This window comes from Brachionichthys hirsutus, chromosome 2 (genome assembly GCF_040956055.1).
Source record: "Brachionichthys hirsutus isolate HB-005 chromosome 2, CSIRO-AGI_Bhir_v1, whole genome shotgun sequence".
Classification (NCBI taxonomy): Eukaryota; Metazoa; Chordata; class Actinopteri; order Lophiiformes; family Brachionichthyidae; genus Brachionichthys; species Brachionichthys hirsutus.
The window spans coordinates 9,839,478-9,854,066 of NC_090898.1; the positions used below are offsets into that span (position 1 = coordinate 9,839,478).

Consider the following 14,589-nt stretch of genomic DNA (forward strand, 5'->3'; position numbering starts at 1 on the left):
GAGAAAGAAAGGCAGGGAAGGAGAGCAGCAGAGAGACAGACAGACCCACCGGAGGGGTAGACAAACTCAAACCAACAGCAAAGACATTTCTAACCGTGTAGTTTTAGATTTCAAATAAACAGGCTGTGAACTTATTCAAGCTGGAGTTGACGTGCAACATTTTTCCGGGTCTGTTCAGGGAATTGGTGCATCATAAATTTAGATGTTACACCTTTGTTCTTGTGTGTTAGGGTAGCAACGGTGGAATGAAAGCTTTCCAAACCTTAGCTTTCCAGGAACAAGGAAATGTGGAAATTTCTTTTCATTTTTGAGGGAATCCAAGGAGGTTTGAATAGATTTTTCAAGTCCAAGCGGTTGAGCAAGTGTCAACTTATCGAAACACTGGTTGCTCAATCAATGGTCCGTGCAGGCTTCAAGCCAAAGTGTCCTTGAGCATGATACTGAACCCAGTGCTGTTCCTTTGGTGTGTCAGCGATCCTGTGAATGGTTATCATTGCTGATGAGCAGGTGGCAGTTTGCATGGCAGCCTCTAGTGTGGGTGACTGGAAACTGTGTTGTGCCCTGAGTTACGTTACAGATTCAAAAGGTCCTACATAAGTAGAGCTAATTTTCCATTTGCATCAATGGGTAGCTCTGGAATATCCCGTATAAGGTACGTTGTATTTAAAGCTTAGTTGTGTGGCATATGAAGTCTAAAAATCTATGGCATTCGTCTCGGTCTTCATTTACGTTACACTAACAGCAAAGTTTTCTTAACAATACGTCTGCACATGCAAAAATTATGTCTTTCAATAAAAGACAGGGAAGGCTCGATGAGATATTTTCAAGAATCTATGGAAACCCGGCGAGTGAGCACCGATAGATGATGAAATGCTGTAATCTGAGGCAGCTGACACTTCTGTACAAATCCACACTCTCTTATCTGTAGACCGGCGTGTCAATCAAATTCTCTTATTTATTAGGGGTGTCCATGTGGGCATGCGTGCGTAAACCAGAGTGTGTTTCTGCATACATGTGATCGTGACATTCCATCAGCAGAAACTTGAGAAGGTGTGACTAACAAGACACTGGATTTGCTCTTTCTGGGGATTGAGGGGTGCTGAAGTGTCAGAATTCCAATTTCCTCCAAACAGTCACTCCCAGTGACACACACTGACCCTCGGCATTCCTCTCACACAGCCAAACACTCTCTGTTGTCTTCAGTCCTATCCTCCGGGGCTTACCTTTTTCCCCTCTTTGTCTTGTTCCCCTTTCCACTCACACATAATGCCCTGCAAGGGCAAATCTCACCTAACACCACACTAGACCTGCATGCTGCCACCCCTCCCTCCTCTTCCTCAAACTAAACACTTCCTCTTCCTCTTCAAATTGAGCTTCCAGGCAAAGTAGAAAGGGGAGGAAAGGAAGAGAGGGCGAATGAGAGGGAAAAGTTTTAGAATTGCTGGACCCTCCTACTTTAAGGAGATGCTCTAGCCCATCCCTAAATTGTGGGCCAATGAGGGTGGCTCATTCACATGCTCTCCTTCTACAATAGGTAAGGAGAGAGAGACAGAGAGAGTAAGAAATATATACAGGGGGAGCGGGAGAAGGAGCGAGAGAAAGGGAGACAGAGAGAAAGAGGGATAAAGAGTGACTGTGTTGGGGGGAGAAAGACGGTGAGAAAAGGGAGGGAAGATTGAGAGGGGAAAGAAGTTACAGTAGGGTTGGAGATATCAAGAGACAGAACATGTGACAGGGACAGATTTGCAGTCTCAACAATCTGCACAGGAGCAAAAGTTGACAAGGGAGCTGCTGAGCTGCTCCAGGACTAATTAGAAAAGCAAGAAAGCATTGGATCCTGCTCACTTGATCTAGGCTGCCTCTTAGAACATCAGTGAGGACAAAAGTGACTGGACAGACATCCCTGGTGCTGAGGTGTAGATGCAGACAGGTGGACAGTCAAATATGCTGCTTTTGCTTCTGGTTCTCTGCATGGCTGGCGGAACTCAGGGGTCTGCCTCCACAGTGTGGGGGTATGGTCGGGTTGAGGACAGACAGGGGCCAGCTGCACCGCAGTGCCCATCTCCATGCCAGTGTGAAGAAGACGGCATGTTTGTCATGGTGGACTGCTCAGAGATGGGACTATCGTCTGTGCCAACCAACCTCAGCCCTCTCACCACTTACCTGTGAGTAACACATTTCCTGGGTGTGTTATTTTGTCACGTTTATTCACCTTTTTACCTCCAGGCCTGAGTGCGCATCTCATTCTCCTCCCAAATCTTTCATTCACAAATACTTTTTTTTTTATGAAAACCTGTCAAACAATCTAAAGAAGTCCCAGCTGTTTAATTGTTCATTAATTTCTCATTTTAAAGGGACTATTCACAAACCTTTGAGTTGGAGCTGAAATGCCTTCTTCAAAAATAGAGCAGAGGGCAGTCAGTTGGATGTGTCACCAAGAAACGGCAGCAGAACACGCATGTGTATAAAAACAGACTGGGCCCAATGGGAACCTGTGTGCGCCTTGACGACTACGGCAAAATTACTGGACCACTTCTTGTAGTATCAGATTACTGAGCGCCAACTGGAGTCTCAGCATGATTGTGTGTGTGTGTGTGTGTGTGTGTGTGTGTGTGTATGTGTTTGCATGTGTTTGAAAGAGTAAGTGTTTGAACACAGATGTCCACATGTGTGAAATTGAATGACCGGTTTTATGGCACCAATCTGTATCTTACTGTTTTCTGATAGCACTCAGTGGTGAAATATCGTCAACATGTGATCTGTTAAAAAAACATTCAGAATGATTGATTTCCTTAGTAGTCTTAGTTTGCAAAACACTACCGAAAATGTTACATAATTATTAAATGTACATTGTAAATATTCGTTTGAAAGGATGTGTAACATGTCCTCTAATTGCAGCTTAAATCATGCCCATTAACATTCTGCTGTTTTATAGTAAGGATGTGCAAGATATTAGACTTTTTACACGCCATTGCCTCACTCCGCAAACCTCTGAGGGCAGATTATGGACCCTCTGTGATAACTGATATCGAAGTGATAGAAGTAAAATCCAGGAAATGGTGTGTTAGAGTAGTTGCTCACTGGGGGGGGGGGACGGAATTTGGACAGAGTGAGGGAAGATCAAAAGTTAGTGACGGAAGCAACAAAAAAAAATCTACATGATTATGATGATGATACCCGACTATATTTCTATCCTGGGAACCTCCAATGGCCCATCTTCGTCTGCTGTTCCTCTTCAAGTTAAAACTCATATGGGGCTTATGAAAATGATCTATTATCTCCAAATCCCTCCAGGAATCATCTTAGCTGTGAACGCCGGGTGGTTGGCACAAGAGTGGGACATGTCACACGCAGACTCCCTCGGCAAAACTCTGCACCGCTCCTGACTCCTCCACCACCGCCTCGAACAAACATACCCCATTCCCCACAAACATAAGAGTAATTATTCATTTCCCCTCGTTACCTAACAGTGGAATTGGACCAATTAGTGAGTTTGAGGGCTGATTTAGAATAAGATAAATAAACTCAGAGACCAACCGCACACTCCCCCCCCCCCCCCCCCCCCCCCCATACACACACACACACCCAGTGCAGCACTGGAGTGAAGGGAAGCAGGGAATGTGGGACAGCACGAAAATGCCAGCACAAATTAAGATAGAAGATAAAGAATTGCAGATTTCTCTTTTGCATCAAACGCAAACAAAACAACCTTTCCTTCCGAACCCTGCCCACATTCGTACACTCGCTCATAGCCCAGAGCTCAGCACAGCAGGCTACGGTTTCTCATTTCATCAAAAAGGTTATAAGAACAGCGAGTCGGTCCAATCCTCACCGGGATCTGGCGAGCAGTCCAGCACGCCCCGCTGTGCCGTGGAAGTTGGATTATCCTCCCAGTACACAGTGGAGGCTGCCGAGGTCACGGGGATTTGCTTGGGAACAGTCCACTTTGCAAATGACATGCACACAACACTGTGAAAGTATATGACATCATTCACCGGTGTCATCGGAGAGTGCTTCAAAGTGAGCGCGACTGTATGAGTTGCAGCGCCTGAAAAGGCAATCGGGGCTACGCATGATTCACTCTATTTTCTTGTTTTTTTATTTGCACATCTGGAAAACCTGGCTGTGCATAGGTGCGAACATGGGAGGGGGGGGGGGAAATCAAAAAGAACAATTGCATTACAACACTAAGGTAATCCAGACTGACTCTGCTGAGGAATTTCACTTTCTCAGAAGATGCTCCAAGCATCTCAGAGCAGAGTGGCTAGAGATTTATGGCAATAATCATTTCCGTGGGCAACACATGAAATGAGCTGTCATGTGAGTTGCTTTGAAAGACCCATTCTTTGATATCAGCTTGGAGAGGAAAGACAGTGCCCAAGGGTGTGTGTCTGCGTGTGCATGTGTGTTAATTTTTTGCACAGTACCTGGGGGTTGGTGATGTTTAATGCGTGGTGAGGTGAGGTAACTTGGTGGTTTTATAGTGTCCCAATAAGCTGCTTCTCTGCTAGCTGACAGCCAATGGATTTGTCAGCTGTCCAGGAGGCTCCTGCAGATTCAAGTCAAGCGCAATCGTTTTGCCAGTAATGGATTTGCTAAAGAATTGGCTGATGAGATATACGTATGTATGCAAAAAACATTTTCCAAGGATGTCAGGTGGTTGTATTTACACATATTCCATCTCCCGTCAGTGGTTCTCAGTGTGTGCATGTGTGTGTGTGTGTGAGGAAAAGAGAGTGTGCATGCATTGTTTCTGGGTCCGGGGCTGGAGTTGAGCAGCGATTAGGTGATGCTTTGTGGTAGTGGTGAGTGCGGCGTACTTCTAACAGTGTTTTGGCTGAGGTCAGGAAACCACAGCCAGAGTAGTACTGTGCTTGTGTGTTTGTCTGCAGTGTGTGCATGCGTGTGTGTGTGTGTGTGTGTGCGAATGTGCACATGCATTTGTACGTGTGTCTGTCTGTGAAGACCACCCAGACTGTTGAGGGCTTTTTTTTTTGTAGCCAGTGGAGGTGAAGCAAGAGTGTACAAAAATAGAGAGGGAGGGAGGATGAAGGAAAGAGGTGAAAACCAGTGAAAAGACAGAAATTGAAATTGATGGAGAAATGTGTGTTGCTAGACACACACACACACACACACACAAACACACACACAAACAAAAGACTGCAACAGTCGTGTGCGTGTCATTTAGTCATTATGCTGATGGAATGACTGATATCATGGGCAACCGGGCGTCACACTGTAAACATCATGTCTAGGGGGAGAAAGAGAAAGAGAGAGAGAGAGGACAATCTGAGGGTAAAAAGTAAGTGTGTATGTTGTATGTGGCTGTGTGTGCATGTTCGATGGATGGTCTCTACACAAAGCAGCTATCAGAGTCAGCATCAGTCCCGGCTCCAGACGCTTTTACTTTGACCCTACCTATTTTTGTTTCCTCACCTGTTTCCTCTTGCCTCCTGGATATAAATCTATAATTCTTATTCATAAATACCTCCAGAATCCATAGTACTTGAGTCTGTCCTTCTGTCTGTCTGTCTGAATGTCTGTGGCTCTGGGCGGCAGGATGAGGCTGGGTGTGTACTCAAGGTTTTCATGGTTTGTGTTTGTGTGTGCTGGCTACGAACCAACTCGCTCTCAGCAGGGAAACAGAGTTATGCACTTGATTCCGCAGAGGAACAAAGTGACATGTGTCATGACTGAAACAAATACATGAAGACAGTTTCACGACCGAAAACATTTCCTTTCTCCATTCCTTTCTTTGTTTTGTCTGCTCTTCCTTTTTCACTTCCTTCCTTCCCCATGAAGTGCCAACATTTTAATTCCTGAGCTCTCTTCCAGATTCCCTGGAGGCCCCATGGTGAGCACCTGCAAAAAAAAAAAAGAAATCTTGGGCTTGCTACTACAAAAGTGATATTTTGCCAGAAGGGTGTTGGAGGGGAGAGACAGGCAGTTGGAACATTCACTGGTTTGTGGTTTCCTGAGAGCAACCTGGGAGGCTTTTAAATGTCGCTCGGGGACAGACGGCAGGTAGGCAGGTAGAGGACAACAATGGAACAATGATAATTCCCGCAGGGGGGTGGGGGGGCAGAGAAGACACACAGGCCATAGTGTGCTGCACCGTTCCATATCCTGTCCTTTAGAAAAAAGTAGAAAGCAATCGTGACACAAGATCTTGAAAGGAGCTAGGACGGAGGAGGAGGAGATCAGGCAAGTAAAGTGTGTGTGAGTGTGTGGGTGTGTGTGTGTGTGTGGGGGGGGGGTAGTGTACATGCACAAGAGCCTGGATGTGGACAACAGAAGTTTCTATTTTTTGGGTCAGCCCCATGCCCACTGACTGATAATATAGGTCTGTATATTCCGTGTGATTGCAGCATGATGCAAGTATGACACGGGGGCGAGGAATGCGCTCCCTGTGACGTGTGGTTGAGCGGTGAATGGCTTCTTCTGATTGAAAGGATTCAGAATGCCTGCATGGACCAGATTCCTATTCAGCCCCTTTCCAAGGCTGGGAATCCATGGAAATGTTTGTGTGTGTGTGTGTGTGTGTGAGTGTGTGTGCATTAATCTGTGTAAGTGTACGATCCCTCTCTTCTCCACTACAGAGAAGGCATTGTCTAATCCTAGACCTGGGCACAACACAATGTCCCAAACTGGTTCTAGTGCATGCACATGTACAGGCTCCATACACTGCATGCATGCGTCCACTAACTGTCAGGTTGGCGAGCTGTCATTTGTGTCAATGTGCTTGTGTTAGCATAGCATATTCCCACAAACCTTATTTTTGAAGAGTAGATTTATTTATCAGTAGATTTACCAACACACCCAAAAGTTTCCTTTCTTATCCTTTCTTATTGTTGCTCCTCCTTCAAACATTAGATGACCAAGTTCCTTGCTTCTTTCTGCTTTCAGTTCAATAAACTTGGCTGCAGTCATGAAGGGCATTTATACAACAGCACTGGCATCTGCTGTATCTGTGTGACAGTTGGCCAAGCATTGACTTAAGTGTCTTATGATGGACTGGCAGTGTGCAGGCGATGACTAGTAACAGCTACTGATACTTTATGTCCGTTCAATGCCCGGACCGGTCCCCACGTAGGGCATTGAGGTGTAGCAAGAACAAGAGGCTTGCTGACAGAGCAACGCTATCAAGGTTAAGATGAAAGAAAGGACAACCGAAATGGGAGTTTGGTGACGGGATCAAAGAAGCACTCACAGACACACAAAGCATGACAAATGGGGGTGTTGCACAGAATAATCCAGCACGTAGGCAAATGTTAAAAACAGAGGGTTGAGAGACGAACGGAGCAGGGAGAGAAATAATGGAAAGGACTCCTAATTTTTGCGGGTTATGTTAACTGAGTGCAGAAACAGCAGCCAGGTCATCATAATGACATAAAGCAACAGTATAATTCTTGCTGGACTGGATGTCACAGGTGTGCTTTCCATCTGCTGTAAAAGGGAGACTGGAGGGAATCGTGCAATCGTGAATGCCGCCAGACTCACTCACATCTCGATTACATGTTTGAGAAGGAGTTAAAGAGGAAATCTGGATTGAACATTTTTTTTTTTTTACATGCATGGCAGGAGGCCAAACTAAATCTCTTTAAACCAACAGCAGCAGAATGTCCTCATCGAGATGAGGGTAAGATTTCGTCAAGCGCTGATCTAAGCTCAGGTCTAGATGTTATCCATGAGCGCTTTTAAATATATGGAGCGGACGAGAGGATCATAGATCTTTGAGTGCAAGCCATAAAGAAGGGGTGAGCCAGAAGTGGATTTAATCAGTTTCCTATCCTGTGTCCTCCTGCTTCTACCATTCAAACACATGCATCCACTGCTCCTGGAATCTTCCAAGAGCCATTGTGCAGGAGTGCTCCCTCGGGTGTGCGGAAAAGTGGTGGAAATGGTGCGCCTTTTCTACAAGTCCAAACCGTGATTTCAGCAGATGTCACGGGCTTGTGTTCATGGCGCATTTCCTTCATATGGCGTCAACCGTTACGAAACAGCTTAGATTTAGAAAGAAACAAACAAACAAAAGACGGTGCACGTCACGCAACATATGAATTCCAAAACAACACGTTAGTGGACTTTTGTCTAGACTCTGAAGGACTTCCTGCTTTCCAAAGCTGTGTCCTACCGACAACAGCTGCCTGTCAGTCCTGTCCACATGTTGGAGGCGGTTGCACGTTGTGTAGTGCCGACTGTTCCGACACTTCCTGTTCCATTACTGAAGTGCTTGACCTTTCACCCCACTCCCCTCCGTCTCATGACAGGGTGTGTGTGTGCGTGGGAGGACAGGGAGCGGACATAGAGTGTGTATGTGAATGTGACTGTGTGTGTGTGTGTGTGCACGGTGTACCAGGGTATGAATAAGTCCCCGAGGGCATGAATATGTTTCCCATGACATGACTTCAGACTAAACAGCCGTGCTCTTAACCCAGACATCCGAATGTCATTCGCCCCCGAAACCACAGTGAGCGGAAAAGAGCACAAAACATGGGAACACAAATACGCAGACACATCTCCCTTGTCTGTCTTGTTATCTCCCCCTTTCTCGCCCACCCTCTCTGTTTCTCTGCTCCTTTGTTGCGGAGTCCTCCCTGTGGCCATCCTTGTCCAGGTGAAACACTCACCCTCGCCCTCGCCCTCTCCCTTGCTCTTTGTGTCCTGTGAATGAAGGAAGGAGAGAATAAGAAGAAGAAAAAGGAAAGATAGAGTGCCTTTGGACACAAAGAGCAGTGTACCCCTCCCAGGAAGTCTGGGAGAGAGGAACTAGGAGGGGAAGACAGCATTGTACCCTCCTTCCTGTGTGTGTGTGTATGTGTGTGTGTGTGAATGCATGCATGTGTGCACATTTGTATAAACTGAATGCCAAAGCAAGTTAAGTCTATTCAGATTTGGAAAGAGAAGAAAACTAACACACATATACCTTAACCTTTGAACACAGGCATTCTGCTCTCTCTCACTGTGTCACACACACACACACACACACACACACACACTACTATATCATTTGTAATTGACGCACACACACACACACACTGAAGCAACCATTTAGATACTCTTTAAGGCGGTGCCTGGGCTTTGACTCCCGGTTGCATTGTGTTGAATAAAGGATCTTCTTTCATCGTGGCATTATGTGTTTCAAAAGAACTAAGCGGAGAGGATCAGACTAAATCTGACTGAAGACATTACTGTCATACTTACAGTAAAAGAAAGGTGTGTCTCCGGCTCCACTAATGCAGATTGTTGCCCTCCAGGCAAGGCTCTAGTGGTTGATTTCCACTTAAGAGCTATTACTCTAATGTTCCTCACAGGAAAGCTGCCTTCAAAGGTGCAGCGCTTACCACTATTATTACCTGTTTGTTTGGTAGGATGCCCCACATGAGTGAGGGAGAAAGGGAAGGCAGGAAGAAAGAGCGTGATAGAGAGAGGAGGAAGAGAGAGGGAAGACCTCAGGGTAGGGTTCTTGGGAAACAATTTGTTTTTATTTTGTTGTCTGTGTGTGTGTGTGTCTGTGTGTGTGAGAGAGAGAGACATCCCTCTACGGGCAACAATGTAAGCCTGTTTGCTGACTCACTAATACCTGCTTTGTTATATTCCATACCCGCATGAGATTTTGCGCCTGAGCAACATGCCAAAAACTTTTCCACACATTTATTTTGAACATCAATGGACAATGGAATTCTCCAAGGTAAACTGTATCCAGCCATCTCTCCTCAGCCTGCCGATGCACAGCTTTGTCCAACTGACACATTTTATCATTGATGATAGAAATGCACACCTGACTGCTGATCCCGCTCTGAGGGTGCATTCACTCACTGGGGTGGTCTCTCGCCCAGCCCACAAAGCCACCCGTGGCCCGGAGCGTGCCTGTGGATATGGATGATGGCCTCTGAATTTATTGGAGTAAAATATAAATGCGGAGCAGTGTGTGTGTGTGTGTGTGTGGGGGGGGGGGGGGGGGTCGGTGCCTCCCTGCCTGTGCTTCTCATATGATGTGGCCAGTTGTTTTGCTGCGCTAAATCAGCAGCTCTTGTCTGAAGTGCTTTCCAGTTTGACAATGGATACAACAGAGCTAGGGGCACATTGACACGCACACAGACACCGTCTTTGATCGTAGGACTGATAACATACTTGAGTAGTCCTGTTGACGGCAACGAGGAAATATGATAAATCACATTACTGTAACTACCGGACCCTGTAATCCTGCATTTCCATATTCCCCGAGCCATTAAATGGCATAAAGGCCAACGGAGCGGACGGGCCAATGCTGATGAATGAAAATGTACCTCCGCTCTCCCCTTAAGACAACTTCCTTGCACTGGTTAGTCTGTCAATCATAGCCTACAGCAGTCCAAATGTGCAGCGCTTCTGCTTTCTTCCTGTGCCAGACCTTCCTTCCTCTCACATTAATCTGCACACAAGCATAAACACATTCGCACACTTTGCAGAGAGGAGATTAAATGATATATCAGAGCGCATTGTGCCTTTGCAATGCTTGGAACAGTGCACGTAAAAGGAACGGTATAATCTCCATTTCATTTCACACATGTTACTCTACTTAAAGACACACACAAAAAAAAAAAAGAAATTGCATGCAGTCACTTGTAAATCTAGGTCCTCTCCAGGGGGACAGAAGAGAGCACCGGGGGCTTTGTGCGTCATTCTGAAAGCTCAGAGCAGAGAGGGTGAAGTTAAAAGGCAAAAGTGCAACTGTGTCTGTTGAGGAATGAGTGTGGGTCTCCATGTCTACGTCTTGATCTCTAAATACTGCTTTGGGGTCTTTAGTTTGTCATTCAACGGCAGACAGAGATCTGAGGGAGCCGACGGCCTGTTTGCCTCTGGTGGTTGATAGATGTGTTGCCTTGCAAGCAATATTAGGCTGCTTTCTTGGCGCCGTGATGGCCAAGATAGTGCAGGATGGTTCCCTGTTGAATATTCACATGGAAAAAAAAATCAAGACAAGAAACCGCCACAAACTTTCACTCTGTCCCTCACACACAGAAATCAGTTTCCATGCCCCAGACACAGCTGTACAGCAGGGACTGCTCCCATCATGTCTGCTGTCTCACTGGAAAACAATGGGGGTGTGAAAATGAGTGACAGACATCTTACCACACGCGCACCACAGTCACCTAATAATGGGGGGGGGGGAGCACTGAACTTCAAACACTGCCACGCATACTTGGACTCAGTCGCCCACCCTGTTGCACGTACACAGACAGAGATGCCCATAAAACGGGGACACAAAAACCTAATGCTAATTGCAAGACGCTGCAGAGTCTGCAAAATTTCTACGCTTTCTCTTTCTCGCTCATTTTGTGGCCAATTATTTGCGCTGAAAATATCTGCACGTCACAGCGCCAGCCGACACAATGCACATGTGGTAGTCATCAATCATAATTATCATGGTTTAAAAAAGCCACAGCTGTTATTTGATTTTAACAACAAGCCATATTGCAGTGCCTTCCAGCGATACGTCAAGTTGTCAGTGGAGGCCTTGGCCTGCACAGCAGAAATGTCCTCTCTCTCCCGCTCGCTTCGGCGCCCCAATATGCTCGTTGGAGAGCACAGGCGATGACTCACTGCTGTGTGTCTTTATTTTTAAATATTGTCTCTCTCCGTTGCTGCATGTTTATTCTGTCTGAGCGAGGGCGCTGTTATGGACAGCACAATGATTGTTTATGGCTTCTTTAATCAGGACCAGATAATTGAGAGTTGTCACCATGCGTGGGCGCTTCCCCTGAAGCTGGGATGTGTGTGTGTGTGTGTGTGTGTGTGTGCATTGATGTGACTTAATGATCACCCCGGAATGTTCCAATACATATTTTCCTCTGATGAATATGACCATAGCGACAACGATTACGATTTAAGGTGTGTTTGTGTGTGTGTCTGTGTGCACTGCTCGCAAGGCTTCCTTTTAAATGTGATGTCACCCAGTCTTGATTATGTCTGGTTTATTGTTCCTGGAGGCTGTGTCATCTCCATGGCAACTTTGTTATCACCTATATTTACCTCTGATGTTATTCAAACAGCATCGCCCTTGTTGTATTCATCACCAAATTACTGCCTGGAGCCTCAGCGTCAAATTATGTGACATCACATGAACTCATCTTTTAATGAGGAGCCTAAAAGGCATCCAACATTTATAACAGTCATTATTTGTTAATTAGCTTAAATGATCAAAATTATGTATTTATGTTGTATTACATTTTTAGGTTTACTGTGTTCACCGACATACTCTTGTGAAATCTGTTCAGCAGTACAGTTAGCAATATGATCAGCATGAAACGAAGACTGTTCCAGATGTTTTGGATGTACTTTATAAGGACTGTACCGTGCAGTTTGTATTGGGAAGTTATACGTACACCTTTCTTGAATGTCGTGACAACCACATTATTTATAAGCCTGTTCATACTTTTATAAGCCCGTTTCCACCTTTACCTGACAGACCTGTAGCAAGACGACTTAATTATTATTGCTACAACCGCTCATGATTAAAAGACACACACAACTCATCGTGCAGCGAGAACCCACCTCCGCCACCTAACGTGACAGTGTCCACATCCCACAGCTGCAACACGATATCAATGACACAACGTTTTCCTGTGCGGTGTGTCTTTTTTTTCTCCATATCTGAAGCTGAATGTAGATCAGGGCTACGGATGAATTCATCAAGTCCCCCCCCCCCCTCCCATCAGCTTGGCTGACCTGACAAACAAACACAAGCGTGTCAAAACTCCCAACTGCAAAGGGCTTCTGAAAGCACAGTTTACACTCTCCAGCCCGGTGGTCTGGCTTTTTGAGCAATGCTTAGTGTCATATGCACACACACACACAGACACACACACACACACACACACACACAGAAATACAAACCTTAATCCTGAAGATGCATGTGAGACCCCAAGGGCTGGGAAAGGAAAGAATGGGCGATGCAACACCTCTTTGCTTTCATAGGTGTTTATCAAATGGACGACCTTACATGACTGGGGCCACAGACATGGGGTCCCAAGTGTTTAAAAAATAGGCTACGTGTATGTGTGTGTGTGTGTGTGTGTGTGTTGGGTGGGTGCGCATGTGTTTGTAGGCATACGAGCACCCTGCACCTCTCCCTCTTTGACCACAATGCAGCTGCGTCAACACGCGGCCCCCAACACACCCTTTCACATCACAATATGTCCGAGATGCAGAGAGATGGAGTGTGCGTATGCTACAGCAATGAACAAAGGAGCGAAAGGAGGCGGTCTCTTGAGAAACCTGAGGAAGGAAAAAAGAATAAGAGAGATGGTGGGGGGGGGGGAGAGATATGGAGGGAGGCTGAGGGGTCAGATCTCAGAGAAGGACGAGTGAGACATCTGGAAAAGAGAGAGAGTCACTGGGACGAGGAGGAAATTACAGCTGCCCAACAATGATTCATTGGGGAACATTTTCTCCCCCCTGTCCTCCAACCTCTCTACCTCACTCCCTCACCTCCTTTAGTGCACTGGATAATTGATTGCCATATGAAAAATGTGCTGTAAACATTTGTGATTCTGCATGTGCTGCATATTTTTTCAAATAGAACTGGTGAGGATTACATTGAGTGATACTTTGATGATGAAGCTCTCCCCTCTTCCTGTCCCCATAGGGATCTGAGCATGAACAACATCAGTGGGATCCAGCCGAGAGCCTTCCATCGCCTGCACCTGCTATCAGAACTGTGAGGACAAAAATCCTTCAACTCACGTTTTATCAATAAACTTCAATCATCACAACTCAAACATGACAAGAAATAGTAATTCCCTGAGTCATTGACCCATGGGGACATCAGTGATAGGGATTGATGATCCTGGCCCGCCTCTGATCTCCCCTACCGAGAAATGGCTTGCAGCAATAGGCTAGTAGATCCTTGGACAGCTGCACAAAAAAGAGGGAGGTGAAGGGAACCTGATATTCACTCAGAGACAGACTATATGATCCTTAAAGCGTTTAGAGAGTATGTTCTGAGCCCAGCATCCAAACCACTGCTCCCCTTGACTTTGTTTCAGCTGGACAGCTCAGCCACACACTATAGGAGAACTTTGGGGTAGCATTTTAGGAAAAGACACAAGTTTATCTTGTGTAGACACTTAAGCATGGCTAGGTATTATTAGACACCATCAAAAAACTCATTAGTTGGATGCTAAAACGTAGCACTCAACAAGAGTGCTACGAGGATAAGAACAGGCCTATGCATGCGGGCCAAGCTTGCCAAGTTCTCAGCTACAGGAACTCTTATGTCAGTTCTAAAGTAGAAAACGTCCTTGTGTAGCTGATAAAAGCACACAGACTGCAACAAAACAAAAGAAACTAAAGTGTTTTTTTTCTGGGACGACCTGGCTGATGTCTGATCTGACCACTCAGCAGAAATCAGCTAAGTCTCAGTTTGACAAAGGCTGCTCACAGATATGCCCCAAGGGTTCGACTGTGTGTATAAGTATGTAGTAGGTTACGAGAGATTCATTTACTTGTGAAGCCTGCAGTCTGTGCCTGTGTATTTATTGTGGGGGGGGGGGCTTGAACAGCATATGTTTTTGTAATGCTAATTCTTGCAGCTGCTACCTTTGA

At 45.8% G+C, this 14,589-nt stretch overlaps 1 protein-coding gene across 1 annotated transcript in view; it reads left to right on the forward strand.

Annotated features, from left to right (window-relative positions):
* The first annotated feature begins 1,920 nt into the window (after positions 1-1,920).
* LOC137902916 (leucine-rich repeat-containing G-protein coupled receptor 6) overlaps positions 1,921-14,589 on the forward strand; it is a 32,053-nt gene continuing 19,384 nt past the window's right edge. The window contains exons 1-2 of the mRNA XM_068747023.1: positions 1,921-2,165; positions 13,631-13,702. Of these exons, the coding sequence (XP_068603124.1) occupies positions 1,921-2,165; positions 13,631-13,702 (317 nt within the window). The remainder of the gene's footprint in view (positions 2,166-13,630; positions 13,703-14,589) is intronic.